The following is a 22,250-nucleotide window of genomic DNA, read 5'->3' on the forward strand; positions in this document are numbered from 1 at the left end:
TGTCACAGCAGCCAAACAGGTACCCTAAGTAATACTCCGTTTAGGAAGTCACAACTACCTAGCAACCAAGGCATGGGCCGAAGGTTGACAATCCCATGCTCCTACTGGGGTGAGTAGGGCTAATTCAGGACAACAGTGGCAGTGATGTCCTTCTGCAGCCAAATCTTGGTCAGACTGTGCCAACTATGAGACAACTGCTGTGCCTCCTCCAAACTGCCTTCGCTCCTGCCCACCTCCAAGCTGCTCTTCCAGGCTCTTGAGGATTTGGTGTACTCCTGATATCCTGCCAATAAATCCCCCCTTTTAATTTGAGTAGATTAGATTTATGTGACTTGCAACAACAATAAATTTCCAAAGTGAGGCACTGAATCCCAATTTCCCTTTTTCTGCGGGCATGGTATTTGTAAAGAGATGTCTAATCCCGCACTCTCCTGCTTAACACCCACCAGTAGTTCTCCAACTATTTCCTCCAGGATAACCTCCACAGTGTGGCATGTGACGCCTCCTAGGATCTGGCCCCAGCCTCCCTCCCCAGCTTTCTCTCTTGGTGCCTCTCTCTATGTCTTGCATTACAAGGTTCAGCCATACTAAATCACTTGGCAGACACTCACCTCTCCTTCTGCCTGGAACTCCCAGCTCCTCCTTCTCATACCTGCTCAACAACTCGCATTTATAGAGATAACTTGGGGTTTCTCATCTCAATAAAGCTTTCCCAATCCCCCTACCTGGCCTCCCCTAGTTGATTGCCAACTCTGTCCTGTAGGCTGCACACTTGCTCCCTTTGTGACCAAGCTTCCACCCCTCACCAGGATCTCTTTGTGCTCATCTGTCTTCATGATACCTCTTCCAGCCTGTGCTGTTTTTCTATTTCTAGCATCTCTTATATGGTTGGTGCTTGATATATATTAAGTGAATCTTTCTGTAAAATATTAAAAAGTTTCAAAATAAATCAGTAGGTGGCACCCAAGATCTTTTGCTAAAGCCAACTATTGCACTTGTATGTTTGTTTTTTTATAACCAACATGAGCCAGCAGGTGGCACTCACTGACAGAAACATCTTTCTCTTTCATTAAATCCCTTCTTGCTTCCTGTTGTCCTTCCCAGTCTCCTTTTAGGAAAGAGTGGACGCAGGGTATGTCATTATAGGGTCATGCGCCACTTAATGACGTTTTCGTCAACCATGGACTTCACAAGTAATGGTGATCCCATAAGATCAGAAGGTTGGGGATGGGGAGGAGCAGAAGCAAAGAGAACACAGTGTTCTGAGAATTGTTGGTGTGACTGGTTTAGATTGTGTGTTTATGGGGGATGGGTGCAGTGATCATGGTGCCAGAGGGCTGATGAGAGTTAGTGCCAAGAATGAACTTGGGGAAGTAACCAAGGCCTTTGGATTAAATATATGGACTTTAGTGAAAAAGGTGAACGGAATCAAGTACAATTTGTCAGTTATAAAAACAGGCATGTTAGCTGTTATTCTAGCAGATTTGATTCCTTACGCTTTGCTTAAGCTAAGCTTACTGTGACGTGGCATTCCTCGAGTACATGCCAGCTGCTCTGTGTGAAAGGAGGGAATAACACAGGACATGGCCTTAAATTGAACTGAAGAACTTTGTGGCTATTTTGAAATCACGACCTTTATTTCTCACTCTGAAGCCATATCCAAACACCAATTTCAGTGCAGGAAAACCAGCCACGTGTTCCTTCATATTCTTGACTCCCTTGTGTTCCTTTCATATGGGTTCTGTGGCCCCTCCCTCACCAACACACAGAGCCCTCTCTCTCTTCTCTGCCTAGCTTTCCTTTTTAGCACTTGTACTGTTCAGCATACAAAGTAGTGTTTACTTCTTTAACTTGACAGTTGCTCCCTTTACAATGTTATTGAAGGGGAACAGAGTTTGTCAACCCAAAATATGCCTCTTTGGAATATTGATTAAGCTGCTGAGTTTTAAGAAACAAAAGTCTCAGGAAAAACCTTTGACCTTCCCCCTAATTGCTTAAAAAGAATTTAGATAGAGGGCTTGCTCCAGGAAGAGAGATAGTATCATGGATAATTATAGTTTCATATAAACTAGTGTGTGATAGGGAGAAAGCTAGCCGGGCTGGTTTGATCAAATTCCTCTGTGTCCCATTGCTTCAAGATGGCCCAGCAAGGATTTGTTTACTAAACATTAACTCTTTCATTTCCTTGTAAATTGCCTTCTTGCCCTATAAAGTACCAACCCCTCCCCCTTGCCCCACTTAGTTTAAGATGGCATATACCAGGTAAGCCTTAACTGCCCAACCTGCCCCTGGCTCTCATATTTTTGGGGGACCCCCATATGTACATATGCGATAAGTTTGGTTATCCTATTAATTTTTCTCCTATTAATTTGTCTCATGTTAATTAGATTATTAGTCCAACCAGAAGAATTCAGAAAGGTAGGGAAAAAATTTTTTTCTGCCCCCACGGTTTTATTGAGGCAGCCAGGCAAAAAGAAAATTTACTGGCTAGAACCCCACACTTTCCTCTAAGGCTGAAGCAACTCAGGAGATCCTGGGACATCTAACACAGGCTGGAAGGAGGTAAGGGTTCCGACCATGTAAGCACGCGGCCCCCCCCCCCCCGCCCCCCGCCCATCCCTAGATCTCTGTCTGTGGGATCCAGTGGAAGAAAAAGTTGTGAGAATACTTTTCTCCCTTTCTAAGTTTAGATTGGTGGTGAGACTGGTTTCTTGGGCAAACATGACTGTGCTAAAGATTTGATTTGAACCTCTGGTTTTCTGTTGACCCCATGCTTCCAGAGATGGTCGTTATCTCTGCCAGCATGAGGATGAAGATGCAGCTGATGGGCAAAGGGGCTGTGGATCCAGCCTAGGGAATCCTTATTCGGACTAAAGGGAGGAAAACACGTGACCTTCTGCGTTTTGGAACAGCTGTTTAAAACAGGCCCCACGTGTTTCTTAGGCTACTGTAGGGATGAACTGTTGGATCTGGGAGGGCTGCACCCTTCGCACTCTCTGTGGAACCCTCTTGCTTCCTTAGTTAGGCCATAGGATTGCTCTTTGGAGTCACTGTAAATCTTACCATCAATGGCCAGACAATAGATCCTTTGAATTGGTAAAACTTTTAAATTAAAGCATTTATTTATGTATTTGTTTATAGAATTTTTAATTCTTGCCTGAAGCTATGTTTTTTAAAAAGTTGATTTTAGAGAGAAAGGAAGGAGGAGAGAGAAAAAAAAAACATTGATGGGTTGCCTCACATATGAGCCCTGACCCCGAATGGAACCCCTAACCTTTTGGCTTATGGGAGGATGCTCCAACCATCTGAGCCACCCAGCCAGGGCTAAAATATCCTTTCTGGAAAGCTCTCATATTGGTATAATGATTAGCCATTAAAACTCCCTTAAGAAGATGAAAGGACAGAAATTACAACAAAAATCAAAGTCCACTCAGACCGCTTCCTATTTGCCTTTAGATATTTGTAGATATTGTAAAAAATCATGACACTGGAAATACAATTATCCAGCACGTAAGAAAAAAAAAGGAAAAGAAAAAAATGGCAACAATCTCACTAAAGACAACCTTACATTTTATGTCCTAAGAACTTGGCTGGGTAATCATCAAGTTGGAAGCTCCAAAATATGGCCAAACAGAAATGTGGGCTAAAGTCCATTTTTAGTGAGGGTCCTACCAAACTGCTGCCAGCCCTCAGGGAATTTATAACCTCGGTCCTCGGTCCAAGGCCAATCTAAGGGCCATAATTAAAAAAAAAAAAAATTCTTACACCAGAAAGGGTACTTGAATGTTTAGCCATTTATCCTGAGGCCAATGAAAGAGGGAAATAAAATTTCACATTGTCCCTTCCTTCTCAATCCTGACCAATTGGTTATTGATCCTTTTTCTCCCAGGGATAGCTATGCCTGTGCCCTGAGGATGTGGCATTAGCTTTTTGCCTGCTTGAGATATGTCAGGTATCAATTCTTTCTTTTGAAGGTCAGAGGGAATGACCCGGAAGGCACAAAACTTCGTACACATTGAGTCCATCGAATTGTTTAATACTGCCAGAAATAAATATTGTATGTCCTAGCTGAAAAGACATTTTAAAAGAATTCAATAGCGCCGTGATCAGAAATGTAGCAAAATTGGAAGCTCATTTTTCAGAGTCTGATAGGAATGTTTTTAAGCCTCCTCAGCAACTCCGGAGGTCCTCCTGTGGATGGTCAGGAATGTAAACAGTCATAGCTGCCTGAGGCTGAACAAACAAATGGAAACGGGAGCTTTTCAAAAGCACAGGCTGCCGAAAACTCTAAGTCTAGCCCCCAGCCCTCCAGCTTCTTTAAAAATTGTCAAATGAACTGATGAAGATGATTATAATCCTAACAACTCTTTGTCTGAAATATTGCTGATTTTAGAAAAATATATTGTTTTCCAGGTACAAGGAAACTTGTTTCTTTTAAACTACCTAAGAACTGGAGCGAGTTGATAAATTATACCTTTGTGAGCGGAATTGAAACATTTATTGTTTTCTTCCTACTTGATCCCTCCAGAATATAGAAACTCCCAGGGAGTGTTCTTATTTTCTTGGCAGTATAGTTATTTGCATAAGTTCAATAAGGGTATGTTCTCCTTATAACAAGACACAATTGGAACCGGGTTATATACAGAGGCTTTTGTGGCAATGTCATGTGTGAGAGAGGCATGCGCAGAATCAGATATGACCAAACAGCTTTAAGGAATTAAGATGGACTTATGGGAGCCTCTTGGACATATTGGCCTGGTACCTTGCTTACAGGGTTCCCAACCAACTTACCAGGGGAGTAAGGAAGGTCCCTTCCTGGCAGGTATGAGAACATCAGGATATTTTGGGAACCTCACTTAGAGAGGAATGGCTCCAAAGCTAAGAGTACTACAAGCAAAATCTAATAGCAAGTATAAGGTTTGCCCTCTTAGCCTTGAGATACTGTTAAAAATTTAATCTGGAGATTCCTTATGAAAAACTCCAGCAGAGTAAATTTAAAAGAGCCTGTTTGACCAGTGGTTATTCTGCTGTACTTATACAAGTAATCAGGCCAATTTTTTTAAAAAAAACAAACAAACTAGACCTATTCTGCAAATAAATTCATCTTAATTTGACTATCCTGGTTAAAAATGAGGGTGATTTAGAGAGGAAAAATTATGTTTCAATAGTAACTATAATGCATACTTATGGTTATTAGATTCTGGTTCAGTTCATTGTCTTTGAAGTTTTGTTTTCCAGCTGTAAACTGGACTGGATCCTGAGTTTTTGGAGTTTTCTCAAATATTTGGCTGCAGTTCCTCAAACTAACATTTTCAATTTTCTCCTATCCTTTCACTTGGAATCACTGAAAACTGAAATGGCCATTTGTCCCCTTGAAGTCCTGCAAACTGCTGCTCCATGATTTGATATACACGTCAAGAAATCACCCTGGCTCAATTCCCTCACAGGGCACATACCCAAATTTTGGGTTTGATCACTGGTCGGGTGGGTGCAGGAGGTAACCGATGGATGTTTCTCTCTCTCCCCCTCTCCCTTCTTCTTCCTAAAATCAATTTTAAAAACCCCCACATATACTAAACTTCAAGACATCACCACAACAGCTCATGCTTATACAATCTCCATGCCTGATGTTGTGTAAACCACCTGAGAGTTTTCTCCAAACACTCAATGACATCATCAGAGATGTATGCATCAAGTCTGACACCTAGAAGTCTGGCAGCCCTCCAGGCTCAGAAACTGTGTTTTTAATTTGCTCTAAACATTAACCTTTGTGTGTGTGGGTTTTTGTGGGGTTTTTTTGGTTCCCATAGAAATGTCTCTCATTAAATACCTGTTTGCTTGCTCACACAATATAGACCTAATTTACCACCTCCTGAAATGAGACAAAACTGTTTAACTGAATTGATCTATCTTCAGGATTAAGTGATTGTTCAAGGAACTATGGACAATCTACCTACCAGCTTAGCTTCTGGACTGTAAAACTTCCTATTTGAACTTAAAAAGGTACATGGAAATTTTTATTTTTCCATCCTCACATTATGCATAAAACAAAAATTACGATCATAAACCAAAATCTCATGGACTTTAGCCTCATGTTTTCTGCTGCGTGTGGTATATTTCTATCAGCACCTAAATTTCCACTAGTCAAATGCATCGTGCCTATTCCTTCTGCAAATCCTGTCCTAACCAACCTCCTACTCCTCTCATTACTACTCAGACACTGGCTCCTGGTTTGACACCCCTGTGTATGTCATTGGAACAATTCAATCTTTAAAATTATTTTTTAAATTATTTAAATTTTTTTTACTTTATTTTAAATATCTTTACTGAGGTTTAATTGACATAGAATAAACTTCAAATATTTAAAACATACAATTTGATAAGCTTTGATATATATATGTACATATATGCGACCATCACCACAGTTAAGATAATGAACATATCCATCATCCCCAAAAGATTTCTAGTGTTTCTTTGTAATCATCTCCACTTCTCCCTCTCTCCCACTCCCATCCCACCATCCCCAAACATACTGATCTGTTTTTTGTTGCTACAGATCAAATTTGCTTTGTCTACAGTTTCATAAAAATGAAATCATATAGTATGAACTTTTTTTTACAATATAGTGAGTAGACATTTGTACAATTTATGATGTGATCACCCTGATAACTCTAATACCCACCTGACACCATACATAGCTGTTACAGTATTATAGATTATATTCCCTATGCTAGATTTGTCCATGACTATTTTGTAACTACCCATTTGTACTTCTTAATCCCTTCACTTCTTTTCACCCATCCCCCAACCTGACTCCCATCTGGCAAATGTCAAAACGTTCCCTGTGTCTATGATTTTCTGTTTCCGTTTTGTTTGTTCATTTATTTTTTAATTTTTATTTATTTTTTTAGGTTCCACATTTAAGTGAAATCATGTCATTGTCTTCCTCTGTCTGGCATATTTCACTCAGCACAATAGCCTCTAGGTCCATCGATAAAAAAGATTTCTTTCTTTTATATGGCTGAGTCATATTCTATTGCATATGTGCACTACTTCTTCTTTATCCAGTAAAAGACTCTTTTAATGTGATTTTTTTTTTTTAAAGGAAAGGGTAGGAGGAGGCAGCACTGTAGAAGGAATCCTAATGATCAAGAGAGAAAAAAAAACTGTGTGCAATTGATTTTGTGACTGTTTCAGATTGCTTTGGGGGGTTTATCAAATCTAATAATGGGCTCTTCCATCCTTTATCCATTCTTTAACCTCCTTTCAAATCTAACATAGCTGGGATTCTGCTAAGCTTCAATGTCTGCTTTTAAAATGTATGAGATAATTTGGTTCAAGAATAATGGGCAAAGCACCTAGCAAGATGTTGTTAGGGAACAAAGTTGTATAAGTCTGGCCCCTGCCCTCTGAAGCTTTCAATATAGTCGGGGAAGAGATGTAAGGAAGGGATTGATCTCTAACTATCAGAGTAATTACCCTTGACACGGAAATGATGAAGAGATGAATCTATACAGAGGAAAGATGGGAATTGACTCTGAGCCATTTTGCCTGGATTGAATCATGCTTCTACCTGTTACTAGCTCTTGTAACTTTGGGCAAGTTATTTAAATTGTTTGTGCCTCAGTTTCCTCATCTGTAAATTGGAACCAGTGATGAGCAATATTTTACTTTTATCTCACTTACTTTCAGTAACATTTTGCTCCAATGCAATACTCCTTTTCTATAAGGCTGTTCCTAGGAGACGGAAAGTTTAGTTAATAAGGGAGTTAAGTTACAGAGTAATTGCTTGCAGTTTAAACAAACAACTTTTTGCTTCCCTCTTAATGTGCTAATAGCTGTGTCTAAAAAATATGCCATTCTTAGAAAGGTACTATTTCTGATTTTCAAAAATTATCTGTGACCATTGGAAACTAATCATAGGAAACTACAAAATTAGCACATGTCTTGAAATCTGTATAGAAAATATAAATCATGTCAAGTTTCAAACTCTCACTTATTAGTGTACCACTCAACCTTGGAAAAATAAAAATGTGTCTCCAAAGGTAGTCTTTGTTTTAAATACCATTCTTTAAAAAGGAAACTGTTCCTTTTAACTTTACAAAACCCCCATTTCAAATCATATCATTTAATTGTCTTGGTCATGGGCATTTCGAAGATGAGATTTTATATTTTGCTCCCATAGCTTCTGGTTATCGTAAAACCCATGCTTGCCTGGCCAGTGTTGCTCAGTGGTCAAGGGTTGACCTATGAAACAGAAGGTCATGGTTGGATTCCTGATTAGGGCACTTGACTGAGTTGCTGGCCTGATCTCCAGTAGGGAGCGTGCAGGAGGCAGCCAATCATCAATTCTCTCTCATCATTGATGTTTCTATCTCTCTCTCCCTCTCCTTTCTTCTCTGAAATCAATAAAAATATATGGAAAAACAAAACATAAAGATCTCTCCCTCCTTCTTCTCTGAAATCAATAAAAATATATGGAAAAACAAAACATAAAGAAAACCCATGCTTTTCTTTATTGAAGGAGAGTGGTCCTGCTGATGTTGGTGTAACCCTTTCAATATTCTTCACTTTGCTCCTGCAGGCATTTCCTCAGGTTCTCTATCTTAGTCTTCATTAAAAGCTGCTGCTACCGAAAGGGTTTTTGGAGCAAGAGTTGGAAGAGTTTCTTTGGGTTTACTTGATCCAAGTCTGATGGCTGTGCCTGATGCTTTCTTTGCCATCTGACTGCCGATGGCAAATCTAAACTGGAGATCATTGTAGGCTTTGCTGGGAGGCCTGCAGCTTCTTCGGCTGATGGATTCTCAGCACTGCGACTGGAATTTTCCCTTCCATTCCTGGAAGACAGTCTTAGTTTTCCCAGGTTTTTCTGCTGCTTCTTTGGGTCCTCTGGAGGCTCCAGCTCACTGCTGCTTCTCAGGCTTCTCTCCAGCCTTCCTGTCCGTTGTTCCTCACTAGGGCCTCCCTGCGCCACCCCACCCCACCCCACCCCTGCCTTTAAGGTGAAGTCTGTGCAGGGCTTCACTTCACAGGACAAAGTGGGCAGTGAGGAGATCAGGGAGGTAACTGGACTTGGGGGAGAAATAGGAGAGTGGTTGAGAGAAGCCCTAGCATCAGACTGCCCAATGGATTGCTGCTTCTTCTTCTTCTTCTTCTTTTTTTTTTAATATGTCTTTACTGATTTTTTAGAGAAGGAGGAAGGGAGATAGAAACATTGATTGATGAGAGAGAAACATCTATTGGCTTCCTCCTGCATATCCCCCACTGGGGACTGAGCATGTGTCCTGACTGAGAATCAAACCAGTGACCTCTTGGTGCATGAGAGGATACCTAACCAACTGAGCCATACTGGCCAGGCTAGGCTGCTTCTTGATGCTACAATATTATTGTGTGACCTTTCATAACTTCCCTAACCTCTCTGTGCCATGGTTTCCTCATCTAAAAAAGGAGAATAATAAAATTACCTTAGGTTGGTATTGGGTAGAACAATACATACCTGTGGCACATAGTTGAGCAAAAAGTTAAGTGTTATCACTATTGCTGAAAGGCTTTGTTACAGGGCAGTGAAAAGCGAGGAAAATTCCAGGGCAAAAGGAATAAGGAAACTGAGACAAGAAAGTTAAAACAAGGCCAAACAGTGCGGGCCATTTACAGCCAGCTTGTAAATTGCAAGCCCTTATCTCTCCCAAGGAGGCTGGTAAGCTAATGGTTAATGACTCTCCAACTGAAGAATGCAGAAAAGGAGGGGAGAAGGGGGAGAGAAGGGAGTTTTTCTTATGCACTAACCAGTGGTTCTCAACCTTCTGGCCCTTTAAATACAGTTCCTCATGTTGTGACCCAACCATAAAATTATTTTCGTTGCTACTTCATAACTGTAATGTTGCTACTGTTATGAATCGTAATGTAAATATCTGATATGCAGGATGGTCTTAGGCGACCCCTGTGAAAGGGTCGTTCGACCGCCAAAGGGGTCCCGACCCCCAGGTTGAGAACCGCTGCGTAACTAAACAAAGAAATCAGCCATTTTGGGGAAGGAGAAAGGACAGGTTTTTGTTTGTTTGTTTTGTCCTTTTTAATCCCTAAACAAAGAAGCCAGCAGTTTTAAGGCTTGGCAAGATAAAATTGCCAGGTGCTTCTTGAGAATCCTGGGAAGGCCACATGAAGTAAAAAGGGACCTTGAGAATTAATCTGTATCAAGATACTCAGCAGAGGAATTTTGAAACCTATAGACAGGAGGCTATATTACACTTCGAACGCCCACCTAGCTCACTACTCAGATTAGCTGAGTGATGTCCACCTGCGTTGGATGAAGTAGATTTGCTCGCCTAACTTCTTTAAATTTGCTTGTTCTAATTGCTTTAATAAATTGGCTTTATCACAACACAATCAGGGTCTCTTGTTTACATTTATTTACACAAGACAGGAGTGGGGAGGGGGCAGCCCTCTCCCTCCCTCTCAGGGGGCTGTCATAACATCTTTTCTGGGGACTCTGGGCTGTGTGTAAGTTTCTGTCAATGATATTGCCAACCCTGTGGGTTCTGAGGTGCAGGAATCAGCTGTGACTTTTTAAGACATTTCGTACTGCTCAGGAGTTTTCTCGCCATCTATTAAGGACCGCTCACGAGTGTTCTCGTTTTTTCACGCCCATGGAAAAAGGAGCGAATCTAGATACTTATGTCAATTTTGTTTGGTCCCTCTTCATAGAGGAAAATGTTTTACGCAGTACCATACGTTAAAAAAGTACTAGGAACTTTAATTGTTTAATTGTTATTGTAAATAAAAATGTTATAATTATTGAAAAACAACACCTAAAGTGCACTATGATGATTTAAATAACGTGCAGTTTGCCCAAAAACGTGCGGTCCCTGGCGTATGTCTTAGAGATTTCTATGCGGTACGCAATGTGTTAAGTAAAGAAAATAGGCCTGAAGGACTTGTGGGAGTTGGACCCTGTGATGGGAATTGCACATATGTGTTAAACACCTCCTCTTCAGGTAATGACATGACTTTTAATTGAATGCTGAGGCTATTTATGTGTTAGTCCCTCTTGCATATTCTCAGCCCAGTGTACACCTACTGTGAGGGTTAATCTGTGCTTCTGCCAAGGACACATTGCAGCTTCGTGCTGCCCCCTAGAGGACGGGAAAAGTCACTAGCAGGAGCCAAGACTGCACAGCCACGAGTACTTGATGTGAATGACATCTCTGCATAACTTGAATATCTTCATTTGAATTTGGTGTCATTGAATTTGGAGTCCCTTGACCTAGTTTCCTCACCAGAAAAATGGGGATAAATAATGACTCCCTAATAGGACTGTGGTGAGAATCAAATATGATAATAGCACATGTGAAATCTTATAATTTTAGATACATCTGCTTTATTGTAGTAATAATAGTCGGAGTAATTATTATTCTCGTCACAGTTCTCTTTGAGAGACCGGTTCGGGTTAGAAGACTGTGTAATAGGACTCTCCCTTACAATCAAAGTCACCATCAGGCTCTGACCACAATTCTTAGTCCTGCATTCTGACTCAACGTAGCATTTCAAGAGTTTAGTAAAACAATAGTTGGCTCCAGTCTAGATGACAAACTTGCAATCTTGGGCTAGGAGTGGAGTCCTCTGTTAGCTGGTGAAACTAGAATTTCCCCCTCATCCTCTGAAAAGCAGATAATTGCTGCTAATGGTAATGGGGCAACCCAACCTAGGACCTTATCAGGGTTTTCCTCCAACCTCTTCCTTGTTTCTCCCTCCCCCAGGGCCTTTGCTCCAGGGAGACATTCTCATTGTATGTGTATGTGTGTGTGTGTGAGCAGGAAAGGCTTACTTTTTTTTTTTTTTAAATAATAACCACCTGAGAATGCTGCCTTCAGCCCCTTGGGCTGAGGGTTCTATAAAAGCTGAGCAGAGCTCTCATCAGTCCAGCTCACTGAGGGCTTGCCACCTGCCTGCTCACCTTCTCCAGCATCCTGTGCTCCCTGCCGCCTGAACCATGATCAGGAAGGTCCTCATCTTCTCTACCTGGTTTGTCCTGGCTGGGACTTTCCCCTTAATACTCCCAAGTAAGTGGACTATTGGGAGGTTTCTGGGAGAACAGAGCTAAGATCTCTCATGGTGTGTGTAAGGGGGGATGGCATGGGGAAGAGGGAGCTAGCTAGCTAGAGAGATACTAAGTGAAAGTTGTAAAGTGAAATGGTTAAAACTATATTGACTTGGATTTAAGGTGAGGATGGGAGGTTGAGCTCTGAGGCCTTGGGCAGTTGAGTGGCTAAGCTAAGATTTGGGCTATGTGTTTGAATTGACTTGATAAAGGTATAAAGGCTGGGCAGATGGGATTAGGGTAGGTGATTAGAGAGCTACTGCGGGTTTTCTGTGTTCTCCTTCACTGTTGGGTGCTAAAGAGGCTTTATTCTATTTAATGGAGGTTTATAAATCCTAGGCTGTATCCTCATTTCATAGCAGAGTAAAGTTCAAAATGCTTTGTCTGGAAGGGAAACTTGTGAATCACATTGCAAAAGGCAAGGAGGAGGAGTCCTGTGGACCAGAGGAAGGAAGCTTTCCCCCAAAGGCTTTCTTTTCCAGTCGTTTCTGAATTCATTTCTAATGAGGAGGGCTGTCTATTCCTTTGCATTAAAATGGTTACTTTCCCCATTCTGTTCCTCCCACCTCTCCCCCTGGTAGCTCTCAATATATCAGATGCTGGGGTTGGGTTCTTAGTTGCATGTGAATGAATGATAAAGCAAAGCGACTAAATTAGAGAGCTAATGACGTTGGCCTCATTGGTAGAATGCTCATACCCTGCTGAACTAGGCAGCCACATGACTATGTATCTTTCACTATCGCCCAAGAAGACCCTGTTTGCACCCTCATCAGGCCTACATGGTTATGATGCTTATATATGGTTAGCAAGCCCCCAAATAACTGGATTGAATCCTCTATGGGACACTCTGGAAAATGATGTCCTAGACATTTAATGAGCAAATCATAAGAGTAGCCCATTTTAGAGTCAATTCCATTGTTCTTTTTTTTTTTTATTGAATGTATTGGGGTGATATTGGTTAACAAAATTATATAGGTTTAAGGTCTACTGTTCTATAATCTGTCATATACTGTATTGTGTGTTCACCAATCCAAGTCAAATCTCCTTCCATCACCACTTATCCCCCCTATACCCTCTTCTACCTCTTCCGCACCCCCTTGATTCCATTCTTGATATGCACCTTGGAAATAGCTCTTTTCCTTGCTCTTTGCCCCTCTTTGTTTTTAAGTTTTCAGAAACCTGGAAGGATTACAGAGGGGGAGTTTTTAGAATGTTTATTCTGTTTTAGTCTGACTAATTCACATTTAGAGGCACAATATCAAACGTTCCTTCCTAAACTGACCCTTCAAGAAGGGTGGTGTAGGGACACTGAGCATACTACTGGGTGGCAGTTACTATTCTGGACGTTCTAGCAGTTGGCAGAAGAGAGACTTGTGGGGAGATGCCATTTGATTTGTTATACCAAGTTATGTCCCTGTTTTTCCCCAGGGAAGATCTAGCTTGGAATGGGAAGGGTGTGGAGATGGTGGAGATACTCTTGCTAGAAAATATTTGAGCTGTTTGTTTTTTCTAGACATCGACTATCATGCAGACATGTTCAAGGACTCAGAGTTACAACCTGAACTAAATTCAATCATTGACCCAGAATCACCCACTGACCTGGACCTCGCTGGTGCTTTAGAGTCACCCACTGCCCTGGACCTCACTGATGCTTTAGAGTCACCCACTGCCCTGGACCTCACTGATGCTTTAGAGTCACTCACTGACAAGGACCTCGCTGATGCTTTAGAGTCACTCACTAACAAGGACCTCGCTGATGCTTTAGAGTCACTCACTGACAAGGACCTTGCTGATGCTTTAGAGTCACTCACTGACAAGGACCTCACTGATGCTTTAGAGTCACTCACTAACAAGGACCTCGCTGATGCTGTAGACTCATCCACTGCCCTAGACCTCACTGGGGCTGTAGAGTCACCCACTGCCCTGGACCACACTGGGGCTGTAGAGTCATCCACTGCCCTGGCCCACACTGGGGCTGTAGAGTCACCCACTGCCCTGGACCACACTGGGGCTGTAGAGTCATCCACTGCCCTGGACCACACTGATGCTGTAGAGTCATCCACTGCCCTGGACCACACTGATGCTGTAGAGTCGACCACTGATGTTTATTTGGAGAATACACAGGCTTCGGGTAAGTAAGGGTTCTGACTGCAGGAGTTGGTGGGCGCCCATCTTTTACATTTCTGAGGGAAAGGCTGCTTTCCTCCAGTGAACTGGATTCCCCGCATAGGACGTGACCACACCCATTTCCCATTCTGTTTTCCTAGAATTGTCTACTGAAGTGGGCTCAACTATCCCCAGCATTATGGGAGAAGCCACTGAGGAGGCCACAGGTAAAAATTCCTGTCTTCAAAAATGCAGAAATGTCTCCCTGCCTCTCTTTCTTTATTTACAGCTCATTGCATAGGAATGTCCCGAGGTAACTTATACAGCTGGGGATACCTTGCTGCTTTGTTCTTTGAGATGATACTCGTACATTGTGAAATGATTACCACAGTACGTTAGTTTCGTTGAAACTTGAGGAAAATTGAAGCATTTTCCCAGTGTCAGCAGGTGGAACCATTTGAACACCAGTAAGCTCCAGCCTGGAGGTCGCTCTGACCTGGTCTCCAGGACCAGCCTTCTGGGCTTCTCTAAAGAGGGACGAGCTTCCTATGTCTCCAAAGGATCAATGGTTAGGGTGGCAAAATAGCTTAAGAATTTGCTCTTCTTTTCCAGTTGATTACAATTCAATTTACACAGGGAACATTTTGAATGAAGATTACATAAGTATAAATCTTTTTTTTTTTTTTTGGTACTAAAATTTATTAAACTTTTATTTTGAAATAATTTTAAACATACAAAAAATTGTTGCAAGAATGGTATAAAGAATCTCTATAACCCATAAGTATAAATCTTATTTGAATTTAGGCTGAACAGAAGAAAGAGGGGTTTAAAAGCCTCATAAATGAAGCAGTGGCCCTATCTCTGCCTATCTCTGTCTCAGGCCTTCATCTGCTTACATTTTTCTCTGTCTTTTAGCCACAGGGTCAATGCCTCTGTCACATGAACAAAACCCAATTGTTTGTGGGATGCCTTCATTATTGCTAAGAAGGAGCCATGGGCCTTACCTACAAAAACAATTTTTAAACAATCTGCTCCTTATATCTACAAATAATAGCTAACATTTGTTGAGATTTACTATATTCCAGCACTGCCCTAAATGTATTGGGGGAATGGAGGCAGTAGTAGCAGGAAGCTAGAAATTGTATTTTAGTGGCAGCTAAGGGGCTTTAAATTCTTTTTCCACTAATTATCCTCCTCACAGAATATCTCTCATTTGCAAAATGAAGCGCTATCTCAGTTGTACTCTCACTGCCCAACCTGTAGGGGTTGATTAAAAAGTTAATGTAAGTTAATGCTGCCTCCCCCGCTAATCCTCCTACTCTTACCCCCATCCCATGGGGCAATAGGAAAATTCTCATGTTTGACTATAAGAGCAAGATGCAGTCTCATGGCCCAGATGCCTCTTGTCATTTCTGCTAATATGCTGAACCCCATAGCCTGCTTATCAAGAGATGCTTTCTGGCTGTGGCAATTACCAATGAACTGAGTTTTATTTCCCCCCTGCAATGCATTTATTTAATGTTTTCCCAGTTTTATTGAAATATAATTGACATATAACATTGTATAAGTTTAAGGTGTATAATATGATGACCTGATATATGTATAGATTAAGAAATGTTGGTGTTTCATAGGAAGAGAAAATTCATGGAGGTTTTATCCTTTGAAGTTAACTAAGTGACTTCTTTATTTCTAGCAAGTGTTCCTGGTGATTATTTGGAAAAGCCCATGACTGGAGCAACAGGTAAGAATAAAGAGCTTTGACTTACTTTTTTGTCTATTCTTAGACTTTGAGGGATATTTTTCTTCAAGGCTTTTCAGGACAGACTCAGGAAGTGGGGCTCTGGGAGGTACTCTGCCCATGTTTATACCCTTCTCAGCCAGGCGCAGGTTTGCTTGAGGATGTCCACTTTTGGGGAAGAAGACAGGCCTTGGCTCTTGTACATGAAGACGTGACTGGTCCATGTGTTCCTCTCAGGGATGGCCAAGGGCAAGTGGAGACCAGTCTTTTACCCAAATCCTCCTCCTGGAGGGTGTTTGCATTTCATCTCTACGGCAGGATTTCAGGCATGGCAGAGTGCCGTGGTGGGAAGGAGTAGGGCAGTTTTGGTGGCACAGACTCGGTAGAGTCCCACGTTTACTAGGGCTACTTGAGACTGTTAGCTGAATGCCAGACACACCGTGAGTGATATATATTGGAAGTGAATAAAAACCATTTATTTATTTATTTTTTCACTTAATTGCAGGTGAACCCAGCACCTCCACGGAAAGCAATGAGTTCACCTCAGAGCTTGTTTGTAAGTTTCTTCTCTTTTGCCCCTGATATCTTATTAGGGATTTGACATCATTTTCAATGCTGGTTTTAATCCACTGGAAAAGGATTGCAAATTTCACAGCCTTCCAGGATGCTGAGATCAGCTATAAAATCTAATTGAAGGTTAAAGACAACCTCTTTTCTCTCTGAGGTTTATCTTCCAAATCGAATTGTCTGGATTTTTAGTACCCAAATAGGCACAGGACAAACAAGTTCTTTCCCTTGGTTTTCCCAGGACTTCTTCCTTCCCGTTTCTATAGGATGTGGATTCCAGTCCAGTCCATGGACTCCTTATAAGGGAGAGCCTGCAGAAAAGGCATCAGATTTCCTGATGCAACAGAACATACAATTCAGCGAAAAACTGTAAAGCCCGTGGTTCTGAATCGGGAGGTGCCAGTTTTAATACTGGGCCCGCTCTTGGCTTTTTTTTTTTTGAATCCACTAATGTGGCTTTTTCATGCAGTTAAATGGATACCTGGACAGTGTGTAAATATCTCATTTAAGGCACCAGGAGGAGGGGGAATAAGTGTTTAGACCTTAAAGAAATTCAGTTACATGCACAAGGTCAGAGTGGGGAGTGGGACAGATGAGTCTAATCTTTTGAGCTCCAGGGTCTCTGCTTTCTTTTGATAATGCCTATTTTTTTTTATTTTTTATTTTAGAAAAGGAAGCAGATTCTCCATCGGCTGAGATCTTGAGTCTCCTAACCACAATTTTCTAAGAAGACGCTGAGCTTCTTCACAAGCCCGCTGTTCCATTGTAGGAGCTTGAATGATCCGAAAAGACCCGTGAGCCTTCGTATATACCCAGCTGAGGATAAACACAGTGGAATTGTCCACAGACAGAGGATGTGCACATTTCTGAACCACGTCCATTTAATATGAGACCAATAAATGTTCATGAGATAACAGACTACTTAGTTGCCTTGTGTTAGTACCAATAATCATGTTATTCTCTCTGACAGAGACTTTAGGCTCCAACTCCTCATGACCATAGGAAAGCATGAAAGGAACCTATGAAAACTGTATTAGCTTTTCTAGACCTGCTCTAACAAAGTTCTGCAAACTTAGTAGCTGACAACAACACAAACCTGTTATTTTACAGCTCAGAAGTTCCAAAGTTTGAAAGGCATCTCACTGGGTTAAAAAACATGTGTCAGCAAATATTGTCTTTGATAAAACTTACAGGACAAATATAAGCCACAATATGCTAGTATGAAGACTGAAAACAGGCAGAATGGTCAATGACATGACAGAAAGGAGAAAGGTAATACTCAGGTACCTGTGGAAGCCTGAGTTGGGTAAAGCGATACCAAGTAGACATATGCTGATTCATGTTATAGAACCCTGGCAAGGCTCAAGGATTGTAGACATCAGGTGCTGCGGTGATTCAATTGGCGGAGTAATGATAGTGGTGAGACAGGTAATATAAAATAGTTAGGTTTATATCCTCAATCATTCCAGCAAGAGAATAGGTTTATTCTCTAGAAAAACTGAACCAGAGAGGTTCTGGTCTTGGAGGCAACTGCCCCCGAAGAGGGTACGAGTGAAATGCTGTTCTAAGGAAACAGGGCAATGAAATGAAAGCCTATAAAACGAATGGAGAGGTGCCCCACCTCCTACCCTGGCCAGCTCCAAGGTGCCACCAGCGAGGATTAGCTTGCCAAGCAGGAGCTAGGAGGATTTAGTCTCAGAGACAGCATCTGGAGGCATCTTCAACAAAATAGCTCTCAGGTCACCCAGTCTCCCTACTCTGAGGCACATGATTCTGCAAAACTCTTGCAATGCATGTAGAGTTTTCTGATTGCCTTACCATCTAAGTTTTTCATATAAATAGACAGCAAAGGATCACCAGTTGAAAATCTTCCTCAAATAAGGCTTGAAGTAAAAAAGCAGTAAAAATAGAACTCAGAGGAAAGATAATGAATATGAGGAGCAGAAGAAACCTTTAAGACACTGTAATTAATATATTCAGAGGGATAAAAATAGATATTGCATCCTTGAAAAAAGAATAGTCTGCTATTAAATAATCAACCAGAAAATTAAAAAGAAATATTGGCTATTATTATAAATTTGATGGAAGATAAAGGTAAGGAATTCCCCTATAACAGAACAAAAAGGCAAAGAGATAGTCGAGAGGTGAGAAATGAAAAAAAATTTCAACTAACAAATTTCAAAGGAAATAGTATCTTAGAAAAGTAATTATCAATAAAACACTATAAAACATTTCTTGCTGGAAGCCGATCCACCCTTGCTGCTTGACGCAGTCGCTGCAGGGAAGAAACATCTGCACAGCTTATGTTTCAAGGGACCTGACATATATGACATATGTTTGCTTCCCCCTCTTAAGCGCTATGTGTTTTAACCAGGACCACCTCCCCGAGAAAGGTTGTTTCCTCAGGTTAGGGGTTAACAGGACTAAGGAAGAGAATAAATCAGTAAATCCCCCTAGTGTTACAGAAATACCATGTACTACTTATGAAGAACTTGGACTAAGACGGTTGGCAATAGATTTGGGACTTGTTGGGCCCACATCCCCAGGGGTCTGCCTACCAAGGAAAGCACCAAAGCCTATACCCCGGGAGACCCACCGACACAGGGCAGTCCCAGGGAAGGCAAGCAGCGAGGCTGGGAGGACATAACCTTTACTGGGTAGGATAAACTCCTTCAGTCACTTCCTTGTAGCTTATCAGTAGAGCAATAGAATAGTAACCTTGGAATAGCCCTTATAATGGAACACAGAGATTAACCTAGACAAGATTAAAATCAACAGAACTAGATAGAGACAGGATTATGGAAATGAAACTAGAAACTGTAGAAGGTTTCCCGAAACACCATGATGTAATTATAGAGGCATGCTTATGGGATCAAATAGTATAAATATAGATGTAATAGAACAATAAAGTGAGAAGCCAACCATGCGGATCAACTGAACGCTGCCTCCATGTCATTCCTTCTTCGCTGACTCCGTCCACACCTTTGGGAACCCCTGGACCTGCTGGGGCTGGACCCCAACAATTTCTCAGAACTTAAGAATGATTTTCCACATTGAAAGTGTCCAATGATTACCCACAGGCCCCCATTTGACATTGGCAAGGTCCAGTGAACAACTACAAAAGGAGGCGGATGTACTATTTCTCCAAATATTTGCAAGAGATAACTGAGCTAGAGCCGAGGTTCAGGCCACATTTCCACCCAGGTCCTGCAGCCTGTTCCTTGGAGATTGCCTAGAGACTAAAGGAGCTCTGTTCTCCTGCGCAAGCCATGACCCTGCAAACTGAGAGTGGGAGGGGCAGGCCGTCTGCTGGAATAATAGGAGATTAAAAGCTGGTCTGGACTCAGGACCGACCTGGTCAATTTCCTGTGAGGACCTGCCAGGCAAGTTTTCCTCCCTCATGTCTCACTTCTGATTGAGGATGTATGGGAACTTCTAAGCACCTCCCCAAACTACACCACTGAGCATAAGAGTGGTAGGAAATTCAGTTACATGGAGAACTCGTCTGCCTAGACATGCTTTTGATGGATTTGAGGTGACTAGGTTGATAGAAAAGTAGTCATTTTTTCCTCTGGTGCCCTAGGGCAGAAGCAGTGAAATTCTTATTTTCTTTTGACCTCCATGTACATTTAGAATGTATCTAGCCACCTTTTTTTTTTAATCCTCTCCCGAGGCTATTTTTTTTTTAAAATATATTTTATTGATTTTTTACAGAGAGGAAGGGAGAGAGATAGAGAGTTAGAAACATCGATGAGAGAGAAACATCCATCAGCTGCCTCCTGCACACTCCCTACTGGGGATGTGCCTGCAACCAAGGTACATACCCTTGACCGGAATCGAACCTGGGACCCTTGAGTCTGCAGGCCGACGCTCTATCCACTGAGCCAAACCAGCTAGGGCCCGAGGCTATTTTTTCCTCTTGATTTTTAGAGAGACTGGAAAGGAGAGGAAGAGACGGAGAGAAACACCAGTGTGAGAGAGATACATCAGTTGGTTGCTTTCCGCATGCCCCCCTGAGGCACATGCCCTTGACGGGAATCGAACCTGGGACACTTTAGTTTGTAGGCCAACACTCTGTCCACTGAGCCAAAATGGCTAGGGTTACCTAGTTACCTTTCCATTTCAAGTTTTGGCTTTTCGACCTCCCAAGACAGCCGTGGGCAAACTACGGCCCGCGGGCCGGATCCGGCCCGTTTGAAATGAATAAAACTAAAAAAAAAAAAGACCGTACCCTTTTATGTAATGATGTTTACTTTGAATTTATATTAGTTCACACAAACACTCCATCCATGCTTTTGTTCCGGCCCTCCGGTCCAGTTTAAGAACCCATTGTGGCCCTTGAGTCAAAAAGTTTGCCCACCCCGTCCTAAGATATAGTATAAGTAAAAATCCTCTGTCCATCCAGTGTTTATAAAGAGAGACACTGAAATTGTACTTTTCTTGTTATGAGCTTCATGGGAGCTGAAGTGTTATCTTCCAGGCATTAATCCCTTTCCCCAAACCTATGAAGTCCAAAAAGCTAAGCCTCAGGTGAGTTGGGTTAAATCCACTCACAATGGTCTCACATTAGTCACAGATGATCTACCAGGGTTCCAGAAACTTTCCCCATGAAGGCAATAGAGGTTCTCACTAGAGCCATAGAGAACCCTTATCAAGTCCCAAATGACTCACTCAGCTTTTTAAGTCCTATGTGCTTCTTGGTTTAGAAAACCAAGAACTTTCATATGACTCCCAAGCAAATACTTCAAATTTCCATAGATAAAAATTGTAGAGTTTGCTTAGGAATTTACTCTTATCATTTGAATACAGTGAAAATCACTGGATTATCTCATATTGTTCTTTATGCCTGACCTATTAAGCCAAACAGAGATTACTAGTCTGCCTGTAATAATTTCTGGTTTATCACAATCAGAAGGTGAAGAGTCCCATGGAATTTTTGGTTTATTAATTATCTTTGAACTCAGAGGATCAATTAGTATTCAGTTCTGCTCTAATGATTGCACAGTACTAGAAAGCAGTAATTATTACACAATTCCTGGTCCTGGACCTGGTTAGTAATGATGGTCAATGGTAACTAATAGTTGCACAGACTAGTAGTTTAAAAGTTTACAAGCATTTTTACACCCTTTTCTATCTTTAATTTTGAGACTTAGGAACTATTTGCTCCATGTTAAGACAGAATGTCCATAAAGACCATTAGTTAGCTAAGTACTAAATGTCCTTTACCTCTCATAAGGGAAGGAGCTGAGACTCAGAAAAATGGGTCAGTAGTGAGGAAGCTGGTTTCAGATCCAGGTAGCACCCAATGCTTCCCATGGAACTATACATTTTGCCCTACCTTTGTACTCTTATGCCTTTGAATGGGGAAACGACATCAGGGTTCACATGAATGAATCAAGTGCCAGGAGAAATCAAGATCTGGTGCCACTGAGGGAGATGCAGTTCACTGGCTCTGACTCCCTTGCAGGTGCCAGGACGGTGGGTCAGGAACACAATAGGAAAGTGGCTTTTAGGACACAGAGAGAGCCTGTTCCCCAGCGAGGAGGAAAGAAATGAATACATTCAGTTTCAAATAGCTGCCTTGAGTCAAGATTTTAGGTCCCTGTGGAAGGTAACAAAAAAGATAATATGCAAAGGGTCTTACTGAACCACAAAAAGTGGCATAACAGGGAGAGATCAACCAAAGGACTTGTATGCATGCATATAAGCCTAACCAATGGATACAGACAACAGGGGGGTGGT

At 41.7% G+C, this 22,250-nt stretch overlaps 1 protein-coding gene and 1 pseudogene across 3 annotated transcripts; one reads left to right on the forward strand and one right to left on the reverse strand.

Annotated features, from left to right (window-relative positions):
- Positions 1-2,322: 2,322 nt before the first annotated feature.
- LOC102255788 (facilitator of iron transport 1-like) lies at positions 2,323-17,411 on the forward strand. Of its 3 annotated transcripts, none has more exons than XM_005866819.2 (7): positions 2,339-2,562; positions 11,918-12,059; positions 13,611-14,228; positions 14,365-14,430; positions 15,897-15,944; positions 16,447-16,497; positions 17,177-17,411. In XM_005866819.2, coding segments are annotated over exons 2-7 (855 nt in total). In that variant the 5' UTR covers positions 2,339-2,562; positions 11,918-11,989; the 3' UTR covers positions 17,179-17,411. The 3 variants fall into 3 exon arrangements, with proteins under 3 accessions (XP_005866880.1, XP_005866881.1, XP_005866879.1); XM_005866817.2 differs by having other exon boundaries at positions 2,519-2,562; positions 11,963-12,059; XM_005866818.2 differs by lacking the exon at positions 11,918-12,059 and having other exon boundaries at positions 2,323-2,562.
- Positions 8,129-9,507, reverse strand: LOC102239200 (annotated as a pseudogene).
- Positions 17,412-22,250: the final 4,839 nt, after the last annotated feature.

Source organism: Myotis brandtii, unplaced genomic scaffold (assembly GCF_000412655.1).
Source record: "Myotis brandtii unplaced genomic scaffold, ASM41265v1 scaffold237, whole genome shotgun sequence".
In the NCBI taxonomy this organism is placed as follows: domain Eukaryota; kingdom Metazoa; phylum Chordata; class Mammalia; order Chiroptera; family Vespertilionidae; genus Myotis; species Myotis brandtii.

Excerpts from the sequence above, each read along its gene's own strand:
- LOC102255788 (XM_005866819.2), top strand. The coding sequence starts at position 11,990 with ATGATCAGGAAGGTCCTCATCTTCTCTACCTGGTTTGTCCTGGCTGGG. Across the intron at positions 14,431-15,896 it reads AGCCACTGAGGAGGCCACAG|CAAGTGTTCCTGGTGATTAT; the intron begins GTAAAAATTCCT and ends CTTTATTTCTAG. Across the intron at positions 15,945-16,446 it reads GCCCATGACTGGAGCAACAG|GTGAACCCAGCACCTCCACG; the intron begins GTAAGAATAAAG and ends ACTTAATTGCAG.